Source organism: Caloenas nicobarica, chromosome 12 (assembly GCF_036013445.1).
Source record: "Caloenas nicobarica isolate bCalNic1 chromosome 12, bCalNic1.hap1, whole genome shotgun sequence".
NCBI classification, from domain to species: domain Eukaryota; kingdom Metazoa; phylum Chordata; class Aves; order Columbiformes; family Columbidae; genus Caloenas; species Caloenas nicobarica.
The window spans coordinates 2,597,679-2,608,044 of NC_088256.1; the positions used below are offsets into that span (position 1 = coordinate 2,597,679).

Here is a 10,366-nt window from a genome sequence, read left to right on the forward strand (position 1 = left end):
GCAACTCCCAGCCAAAGGCATGGGTTGAAAGAGAGCTTTTGGTTATCTCCCCCCACATCCAACTAGCCCCACAGGTACTGGTTGGGGTGGGGGGTGTCACAGCCCCCCCATCACCCTTCCCACCACCCAGCAGTCCCAAAGCTCCAACCCCAAATCCTGCCACCCTCCCAGCACAAGAGCGGGGCTGCCCCCACAGTAGCTGGGGGGGACCCCACAAAATAATCATTACAATTAAAAAGAAAAGCGTGCGGCCACAGTATGCCTTTTTAACTTAGAAATGGTTCAACTGTCCCAGAGTCTTCAAAAAAAACCAAGACCTGGTGGCCCACATCCCCCCACCCCCCCTTAAAACTCCAAAAAATCACAGTTCCATGTTCCGCAAAAGTTTCCCTTTTTTTTGGTGGTGGTGATCTTGTTTGTGGTTTGCTGATGGGTGGGTGGCTTTCCCCCCCCGCTTCTTGCTTTTTCTTTCCTTCCCGGCCCTCCTGCGTGTTCCCAGCACCTCTGGTGAAGCCCAGCACGTGCCAAAGGATGCGGAGGGAGGTGATGCGCCAGGGTGCCTTGTCCTGTGGGGACAGGGACACACAGTGGCTGGGGATGGAGAGGCAGCGGCTTCCAAGGAGGAAAGAGGCCAACAGCTATTGCATGACGGCGATGACAGAGCCTCCCCCTGGCTTCTGTCCTTGCTGTGGCTCCCAGATTCTGTCCCCGGGGACTGGGAGTGGGGCAGGGGACAGCGAGCACACAGGATGGAGATGGGTAAGAGGCTGAAGAGGCAGATGCGCAGGTTTGGAGGCCACTGCTGGGTGAATCCCAGGTGAGGAGTCAAGGAGGAGCCTCCAGCCGTTGCGAAGGGGAAGGAGAAGCCCAGGAAAAACAAGAAATGGGAGCAAGGGAGAAGGAGGACCAGTCCGGAAACCAGCTTTTTACATCTTGCATCGGTGGGGCTCCTGGAGCGGCCACAGTTCACTTGCTGCCAGGCAGAGCTCAGCTTCTCCACTCCTGCAGTCCATCCACCGCACGCGGAGGAGCAGGGGTGGACGCACCCCCATCTTCTGCTGTCCCCTCCCCATCCCAGCCAGGTGCACCGGGGCTCACATCATGATGTGCCGCCGGCGGTGAAGGGCCAGGTGGTCGGAGCGGGAGAAGCTGCGGTCGCAGTCCGAGCAGCGGAAGGGCTTGATGCCCGTGTGCTTGCGGAAGTGCCGGGTCAGCTCATCGGAGCGGGCGAACTTCCAGGTGCAGCCTTCCCAGGTGCATTTGTAGGGCTTCTCACCTGCACCGGGGAGCAGAGAGGGGTCAGCACCGCCAGAATCACCAGCACCCGCTTACAGACAACAGCAGGTTTCTCGGCCACAGCGGGGTGGCCACGGCCATGCGAACGCCTCAGCATCTCTGCACCAGCCCTCGCCTACCCCGGCACGTACCCAGCACAGCCCGTGGGCGTCACCAGAAGCGTGGGTGGGAGGGGGTGCCCTGCACCCTGCATGTGACCGTAGCAGCAGCACCCCTGTCCTCCCCAGGGCCTGGCGCAGCGGCACCCCACAGTGTCCCAGGGTGCCAGCCCAGGGGGTGCCCCCCTGGCAAAGGGACCCCAAGGCACTGGGGGGCGGCGGGGGGGCCCCAGCAGGGCCACCCAAGGGAGCACCCCCTAACCAGACCTGGGGCGGGGGGCAGGAAAGTCCCAAGGGCATGGCCTTGAGTACCAGCATCCCCAACGGCCGGCACAGAGCCCAAGTGTCCCCTAAGGCCTGCACTGCTCCCAAAGTTCCCCCCAGCCCCCAGGGACCTCCACAAACCCTGGGAGAGGGTGCCAGCACCCCCAAAGGGCCACCCTGAGCTGCCAAGTCCCTGACAAAGAGTGCCAGCATCCCCAAAGGGCCTCCTCAAACACCAAAAGGACACCCCAGCTCCTGGAAAAGGGTGCCAGCACCCCTAAAGGGCTACCCTGAGACTCCAAGGGGCACCTCCAGTATCTAGCACAGGGTGCCAGCAACCCCAAAGGGTCCCCCTGAGCCCCCAAAAGCCTCTCCAACCCAACACAGGCTGCCAGCACCCCTAAAGACTCCCAAGCCCTCAAAGGCCACCCCGTCAGCCCTTGGCAGCACCCCCAAAGAGGCAGCCCAATCCCGGCACAGGGTGCCAGCACCCCCAAACACCTTCCCTGAGCGCAGGGACGGATGACCATTGTCCCCACAGCCCATCCCTGGGTGTCCCCAGACCACCAGGGTGCCGATCCTGACGACCCTCCTGGGCAGGGCAGTGTGCAGCCTTGGCCCCTACCCGTGTGTATCCGCCGGTGAGCTTTGAGGTGGGAGCTTTTGGTGTAGACCTTATTGCAGCCATCAAAGTCACACTGGTGGATGCGCCGCTTCTTCAAGTCGGGGGAATCGGCTCGCTGCCCCCTCGCCACTGGCCTGCCAGGAGGACGGAGAGATGGAGAGCATGGCCCTGCACCCACGGACCCCACAGAGCACCTGGGGACGCAGCCGGGGGGGGACAAGGAGGGGGACACACATCTGGTGAGACTCACTCTCTCTGGAGGTCCTGGAAAGGGGCTGGGCCGCTCTCAGAGGTGCTGTCCTCGCTGTCGCTGCTCATGGTCATGGGGTACATGGAGCCCGGGTCAATTTTCACTGGTGGGGGGCGGGAAAGAAAAGCTATTGAGAAACAAGGAGGGAGGGGGTGAGGCTTGTGAGCAGAGAACAGAGACACCTCCCCCCAAAAAACCCACCCCCACACCAGAGCGACAACTGCTCCCACAGAGCCCCAAATGTTGCTCCCTCCCCAAAAAAATAAAATAAGACCGGGGAGATGGAGAAGGTCCCTGCGCCATGGGGCACAGAGATACGGGGGAGGAGGCATAACTCCGGGGCGCACCCCTTTGGGCTGCCTGCCCAGCAGAGGGGAGATCCAAGTTCCCCCACTCTGGGTAAGGTGGGAATGTCCTGGGGAAGGAGACGGAGGGGCGGTGCATCTGAACTGAAACCAGAGCCGCGGGCAGCGGGAAGGGCAGGCAGGCTGCCAGCAGCGGGACGGGCGACAGCCGGCATGTCCCCTGCCCCACCTGTGTCCTCCTGGGGGCACGGCCTGGGGGGGGCTTTGGGTGAAGGTGGCAGATTTGTGGAGGCAGATGGTGGGTGGGGGGACACTCCAGGGTGGCCAAATTGGATATCCTTCAGGGGTGCTGCTCCAGGACCCTCCTCTCCGAAATTTCAGGGTTTCCCGGCCACGCGCCCTTACCAGACCCAGCGTTCTTGCCGTCCCCCCCAATGAGGGGTACGGTGATGGCGGTGACGCCGTCGGTGGGCATGGTGGTGTAGACGACGGGGAGGGACTGGACCACCACGGGGATGGTCTGCAGGTTGCCCATCTTGCTGGGCAGGTTGACGGAGGGGATGGTGTGGATGACGTGGAGGATCTGCTGCCCGCCGCTGCCCTGCGTGGACGCCAGGATGGAGCCGGGCGACAGCACGGCGGGGATGGCCGAGGTGGAGCTGAGGCCCGAGGGCGAGATGGAGACGGTGGTGGGAGCGGGCAGGGGGGGAGCCACCAGCAAAGGGGAGGACTGGACCGAGGCGGGGGCGGGCGGCGGCGGGGCCGAGGCTGCTGCCGCCACCTTGGACTTGTTCAGGGAGAGGTCGACGGGCTCGGCCTGGGGCTGGCCGCAGTCGCTGGCCAGCAGCTCCTCGGGGGGCTCCGTCTTGATGTCGGCCAGCAGCACCGGGGGGTCGAGGGGGCCCTCAGCCAGCAGCGCCGACGAACTCATGGCGGGCGTCGCCTTCCCCGGGCCCTGCAAAACACCCGCGGGCCGTGAGCGGGCGGGGAAACTGAGGCACGGGGCGGGGAGGGGGGCAAGGGCTTTCGGCGGCCTCACCCCAACCAGCGGCAGGGGCGCGGCGGGCGCCACGGTGCCAGCGGGGTGCGGGACGCCGAGAGCCCCCGGCGGGGCGGGGCGGGGCGGGGCGGGGCGGACCGGCCGTCACGACGGTTTGGCCGGGCGCGAGCCGAAGGCGGGAAGCAGGCCCCGCCCCCGCACGCCTTTGTGCCGTTGGCCGGCCCCGCCCCGCGGCGCGCGCCCCCCCCGCGCCCCTCCGGGCGGGGCGGGCAGGGGGCGGGGCCCCCGCGGGGCGGTGGCGCGCCGCACCGCCCTCCCCTCCCCCGCGCCTTAAAGGGGCCGCGCCGCCGCCGCCGCCGCCGCGCGAACCCTCCCCCTCCCCCGGGCGGGGTGGAGCGGGCGCGGCAGCGGGTCACTCACCGCCCCGGCGGCGCGGGGGGGGCTCCTCCGCGGGTGCGCGGCGCTCATCCCCTCCGCGGGCAGGATCATGCTCCCCGCCGCGCTTCACCGGCCGAGCCGAGCCGAGCCGAGCCGCTCCGGGCCGAGCCGAGCGAGAGGTGTGAACGGCCCCGCGGCTCCACCCTGGCTCGGCCCGGGGTGGAGCTCTTTAAAAGGGCCCCGCCGCGGCAGGGAGGGGCTGCGGGCCCGGCCCGGCCCGGCCCCCGCGGGAGGCACCCGGGGAGGGCCCCACCCGGGACACCTCCACCCGTCCCATCCCCCCAAAACGCTGCACACACGCCGTGCCCCAGTACGCGCGGAACCAAGGGGGCCCCCCCGCAAACACGCACGCGACGACAGGGAGCCCCGGCACCACCGCCCCCCCACCCCCCCCGCGGGGGTCCCTCCGTCCACGCGTGGGGGTGCCCAGCACGCGGACGCCGCGGGGGACACCCCCGTAAAGTAGCACTTCATCACCCCAGCACTGACACCCCCGCCAGCGCCCCCCGCCCCGGCCGGGGCCCCCCCTGCACATACCTGCCTGCAAGCAGAGACCTTCCCCCCCCGGGACTGGCACACCGAGCCCCCCACGCACACTCACACACACACGCGGACACGCGCGGCCCGGCCCCGCCCCGGCCACACCCAGCGCACACACCCTGCACACACACACACGGCCCGGAGCCTCCCAGCCCTCGCACGCAGATGGGGGGGGCCCTAAAACACACACCCACGGCCAGAGGCACCCCCCCCAAACCTCAAACAGACCCACATTCTGCCAGGACCCCCAAAACACCCCCGCCACAGACCCCCCCCCAAACACCTCCACACACAGAGCCAGGGACCCCCCAGTACCCACATATTCAGCTGGAGACCCCCCAATACACGCTCAGCCAGGCACCCCCCCAAACTACCCCCCACACAGCCAGGGACCCTCCAAACCCACACAAGTCACCAGGGACCCCCCCAAACCCCCTCACACACTGCCAGGGACCCCCCCAAACACCCCACACAGAGCCAGAGTCCCCCCAGTACCCTCATATTCAGCCGGGGACACCCCCAACACATACTCAGCCAGTGACCCCCCCAAAACACCCCCACTCCCAGCCAGGACCCCCTCCAATACCCCCACACAAAGCCAGGGAGCCCCAAAACACAGGCACGCTCACAAATCATCAGGACCCCCAAAACACTCCCCCACACACAGGGACCCCCCCCCCAAACACTCCACACTCAGCCAAGGACCCCCCAACACACACACATCACCAGGACCCCCAAAACGCCCCCCCCGGCCAGGGCACCCCCAAACACACCCACATCCAGGCACCCTCCCCCCGGGGACAACCCCCAGAGGACCACGCAGCCGCCCCCTCCCCCCTGGCTGGGGATCCCCAACCCCAGCGCACCCCCCCAGACCCACACTCACCCCCTCACACCTGGGGGGTCCCCACAAACCAACTTATTAGGGGGAGAGGAGGGGGGAAGAAAGGGGCAACCCCCCCCGCCCCACTTTACAGGGGGGGGGCCTTGAACCCAAAGCCTCACGGGGCTGAGGGGTGAGACATGTGGCAGTGGGGTCTGCCCCCCCAAATCCAGCCTCGCTGCCCCCCCCGCACCCCCCTGGTCTTTCATCACTGAGCTGAGTTTCTCCGTGCTCAGCCCAGGAACACCCGAAACCCAGCCAGGCGGGGGGGGCTGACGGGACCCCCCCAGCCCCCGCGCAAGTCCCGATGTCGGGGAGCCGCTGTGCACCCCCCCCCCCCATTTGGGAATAAATAGTGCCCCCCCTTTTTGCCCTAAAACAGCTCCGGGAGAGATGTGGGGTGTCCCCAAACCACGGAGTGACCTTGGGGGAGGGCAGGCACAGGAAAACGCGGGCAGGTCCCTGTGTCCTGTGTGTGTGTCCCCCCCCCGGGTCTGTGTCCTCCACCCGTGGGCGTGGGGGGGGGGCACACCCCGCCGCCGTCACACCCCCCCGAGGAATTTCCTCCCCGCTCCACCCTCTGGCAGCGGCCACCCGGGATGCTCGGGGAGGGGGGGACCGAGGATCCACACCCACCCCCCCACGCAGGACCATAGGCGAGTGGGGGGGGGCTCAGCCCCACGCAGACCCGTTCCACAAGCAGCCCGGGGCGGGGGGGGACGCACGAAACGCATGAAGTGGGTCGGGCCCTTTAAGAGCAAAGGGCGTGGGAGGGAGGGGGGGGGGGAGGGAAGGGCGGGGCGGGGCGCGCGCCGCGACGTCGCCCCTCGCCTCCCCCCCCCCCCGCGGCCCCCCCGCACCGTGACCTCCCAAGCGCGCGGTGGCGCCCGCCCCGGAAGAGGCCACGGGCGGGGGGGCCCACGCGGGGCCCGGCGGGGGGGGGGGGAGGGGGAGGGAAGGGCGGGGGGGGCGGAACCGCCCCCCCCGCCCTTCCCTCCCCCTCCCCCCCCCCCCCGCCGGGCCCCGCGCTGCCACAATGTCCCCCCCAGCAGGTCCGATCCCACCCCCGGGCGCTGCCCCTTTAAGAGCCCACGCGAGATGGGAGCGGTCGCGCCCGCGGGTTCTCCCCGGCCCTGGTCGGTCCCGCTCCAGGCCCCACTCACTCACTTTCCCCCGCGTCTCCTCCGAGCGCATCCCCGCTGCCGCCGTCGCCGCTGCCCCGGGGCGGTGCCGGGTGGGGCGGGTGGGGCCCCACGGGCGGGGAGGGGCGGGGCCGCGCGGGGCGGAGCTCCCCTCCCCCACCCATTTTTGGGTGGGGGCACCACACCTCCCCCCCCCCCCCCCAAAAAAAAAAAAAAAAGAAAAAATAATCAAGGGGTGCCCCGCCCTGCGGTGACATCAGCAGCAGCCAATGGGCGGCTCCCCTCGCATCCGGCGTTGCCATGGAAACAGATACAGGCTTTGGGGAGGGGGGCTCCCCCACCTGCTCCCGTCCCCCCACGCACCCCACGCGGGGCCCCCCTTAATTCGGGGTGGGAGAGAGGGACGTGTTGCTGGAGGGGCTGAGACCTGGCGAACTCGTGTTCAGCAGTGGAGGGGGGGCAGAGACCCCCATTTGGGGCGGGGTCCCCCCGCCCGCGGGTGATGGGAGGGGGAACATCCCCCTGCACTGCACCCCACACCCCATAGGGGCACGGAGGACCCCAAAACCCCAGGCCGAGCACCCATGGGTGCCCTGGGGGGGCCAGGGTCACGATGCGGCCCCCGGGGGGACGTTCCCACGGCGGGCGGTGGGGCGGCTGCTGCCTGCAGCCCTGCCCGCCTGCCCACGCGCCCCCACCGCCCGTGTAACCCCCTCAAATACCTGTCCTGCTCCGAGCACCCCCTCGGCACCCCCTCTGCTCCAGCGGCTCTGCCGGGGGGGGCAGGTTGAGTCCTAAGGGGTTGGGGCCCTGGGGACGCCTCCCCAAGGGGTTCACACGGGGGAGGGGGGGGGGCAGCGAGTCCCCCAGCTCCTTCTGGGGGTCTCCGGGGGGCCCGGGGCTGAGGTGTTGGGTGGGAAAAGGCTGATGGGGACGGGGGCAGGACCAGGGATGGGGACCCTCCCTGGCCGGGGTGGCGACAGTGGGGCCAGACCTGCTCCAGGGGCCGCTCCTGGCCGCCCCCCCCTCAGATGCAGGGACCTCACATGGAAGGAGCCCCCCCGGACCTGCCGCTGGGCCACCCCTCAGCCTGACCCCCACCCAACGCTCCCTGAGCCCCCAGCAGTGACCACACCGGCGCAGGGACAGTGACAGGCACCGCTGCCCCCCCGCCCTCAGCGCTGCCGTTTGACCTTGCAGCTCCCAGCAGGGCGCCCCCCATCCTCAGGGTGTCCTGTCCCCCCTCACTTGGGGTCCCCATTTCTCCAGCGAACCCCTCGGAGCTGAAACCCGCCTGCAGATCCACCCCGTGTGGGGGGCGCTGCCACCAGCGGCCCCATGGGGCAGGGCGGGGGGACAGCGAGCGCGGGGCCGGGTGACCCCCACCGGCGCTGTCCCCTCCAGGCACGACTCGGAGGAGCGGGTCACGGCCACCTTGGCGGTGACCTTGGCTGAAGCTGCAGCTGCTCCACGCCAACGCGGAGCTGCCACACGTCAACCGGGAGGGGAGGACGGGGACCCCCGGTGACACTCTGCCTTCACCCGGCTGCCGCGGCTCAGCCAGGAGCGGGACTAAATCTACCCCCCCTCACCCCCCCTTTTTTTTTTTTCAAAAAAAAAGCAAAATCTCCCCTAGAAAATGTGTATGGGGAAGGCACAGGGCTGAGCCCGCATGGGGCGCCCCCTCACCTCCATGGGCACGGGCACCCCTTGGCCAAGCTCTGCCTCTCGCCTTCCCCAGAGCTAGAAAGATTTTAGGGACCAGAAAAGCTTTTTGGGGACAGAGCCAGGCAGCGAGAGCAGGTGCTGCGCCCAAGGGACCCCCACCCTGACCCCCACCGAGTTGAAGGACCAGCTGCAAGTCCTGAAATGCCAAGTAACCCTCCCAAAAGAGACAGGAAAAAGGGGGAGGGAGGCAGCGGGTCCCTGTCCCCAGAGCTCCCACTACTGAAACTCAGCCCTGGGAAAAAACACCAGCCCAAGCGGGATGTAGTGCCTGCAGCTGCCTGCCAGCGTTTGGGGGGGCTGGGCTGCACCCCCTCCCACTCTCCCCGGCAGCTGCACATCTTCTAGGACGACTTTGGGCAGGAAGGGTCGGACAAGGAGCCCCGGGCAGGGGGTCATGCTGGTGCTGGGGGGCTCTGCAGCTCCAGGGGGTCCCAGCCCCACAGCATCTCCAGCTGCTCCACCCCCAGGCTGGAGCTGGAGGGGCTGGGGGTCACCCCATGTTTATTTACTGAGTCACCCCCTTTCCTGAGCCTCCTGCTGAGTTTCCACAGGCAGAAAAATTAACTTGTGCTTTCGCTGCACCCACAAGACATGGGGCATTGGCTCATCCTTTTCTTCATCGAAGAGGAAGGGCGTTGGATCCCAAAATTATTTACCTTGAGAAGAGCCAAAGCCTTCGCCCGTGCTCACCCCCCTTGGGCAGGGTGTCCCGGGCCGGGGGCGCGGGGGGTGCACACACAGAGCGGAGGAGGGAAGGATGGGGACAGCCCCCCGGGAAAGGGGCCACACGTGTCTATGTGCCGAGTGGTCCCTTGAGCTTTGCTGCAGCAATGGGCACGTGAAGCCCCAAGCGTTTTTACTCCCACACCACCGGCCTTTCGGCTCCAAGAGCAGCACTGTTGGTTTCAGCATTAAGACGGAATCCAGGTCCGTGGGGACACCCACCAACCACCAGGCTGCAGGTGAGGGATGTCCCCTCTGCCGCCGAGCTCGTCTTGGTGCTTCGACGCCACGCTTTGCTCCAGAAATGGGTGCGTTTTGCTGTTCACCCAGCACCCTGAGGCAAGGAGCTCTGCGTTGAAGACCAGATCCCTCCTCAATTCAATCATTAAACCAAGGTCGGTAGCTCCACGTCTCCGCTTTCAAGGTTGACTACAGATGCCATTCAGTGATTCCACAAAATAAAACCCACGGGATCCTGGCAACGCACCATCCTGCCTCTCTCCTCCCCGATGAACCCGATCCACCACCGCTGGCGTCTCGAGGTCCAGCCGTATGGAGCTGCTCACACAACGCGCTTTGGCTCTGCAGGGAGATGATCCATCCCCACCACAGCACCTGCTTCTTGGAGCTGTGGCTTCATCCAGTGCTTTGGGTGGGCTCAGCTGCATCGCTCCAAGTGCGGGTCTCCTTCCAGCCCAACTTTATGCACCGCACTTTGTTCTTGATGTGCTGAGCACTGACATAGACATGGTCTTCTTGAGAAATGTATGGAAAAAATGGATGACGAGGTGGAAAAACTGAAGGAATTATTGGATTCCAAGGGTTGGCATGAGCATTGGGAAGTCCCAGTGGGCACTGGTTATGGAGGAGGTGACTATTCCTCTCTGCTTGGCACTTTTGAGACCACAGCTGGAGCCAGTGCCCAGTTTGGGGCTCCCTAGTACAAGCGAAGCAGGCATGGAGATACCAGAGCTCAGTCAGGAGGTGTGAGGAGAGGCCGAGCGTGCCAGGGCAGCTCGGGGGCTCTCGCTGCTGCCTGCAAGTCCTTATCAGGAGGGCACAGGGAAGAGCCAG

General features: G+C 67.0%; 1 protein-coding gene across 3 annotated transcripts; it reads right to left on the bottom strand.

Moving 5' to 3' along the window:
* Positions 1-374: 374 nt before the first annotated feature.
* Positions 375-6,939, bottom strand: KLF8 (KLF transcription factor 8). 3 transcript variants are annotated; one of them, XM_065643220.1, is made up of 5 exons: positions 6,867-6,939; positions 3,244-3,793; positions 2,534-2,660; positions 2,284-2,417; positions 375-1,276 (listed from the first exon to the last, which is right to left on the bottom strand). In XM_065643220.1, exons 1-5 carry the CDS (start codon positions 6,891-6,893, stop codon positions 1,095-1,097), a joined length of 1,020 nt encoding a protein of 339 aa, XP_065499292.1. In that variant the 5' UTR covers positions 6,894-6,939; the 3' UTR covers positions 375-1,094. The 3 variants fall into 3 exon arrangements, with proteins under 3 accessions (XP_065499292.1, XP_065499291.1, XP_065499290.1); XM_065643219.1 differs by lacking the exon at positions 6,867-6,939 and adding an exon at positions 4,259-4,422 and having other exon boundaries at positions 2,534-2,636; XM_065643218.1 differs by lacking the exon at positions 6,867-6,939 and adding an exon at positions 4,259-4,422.
* Positions 6,940-10,366: the final 3,427 nt, after the last annotated feature.

What these genes read in the sequence shown, in the direction of transcription:
- KLF8 (XM_065643218.1), bottom strand. Translation starts at nt 4,327, where the DNA reads ATGATCCTGCCCGCGGAGGGGATGAGCGCCGCGCACCCGCGGAGGAGC. An exon ending in CCCCCCGCGCCGCCGGGGCG is followed by an intron (nt 3,794 to 4,258) that starts GTGAGTGACCCG and finishes GGTGTTTTGCAG; the next exon opens with GGCCCGGGGAAGGCGACGCC. An exon ending in TCACCGGCGGATACACACGG is followed by an intron (nt 1,277 to 2,283) that starts GTAGGGGCCAAG and finishes TCCCCGGTGCAG; the next exon opens with GTGAGAAGCCCTACAAATGC.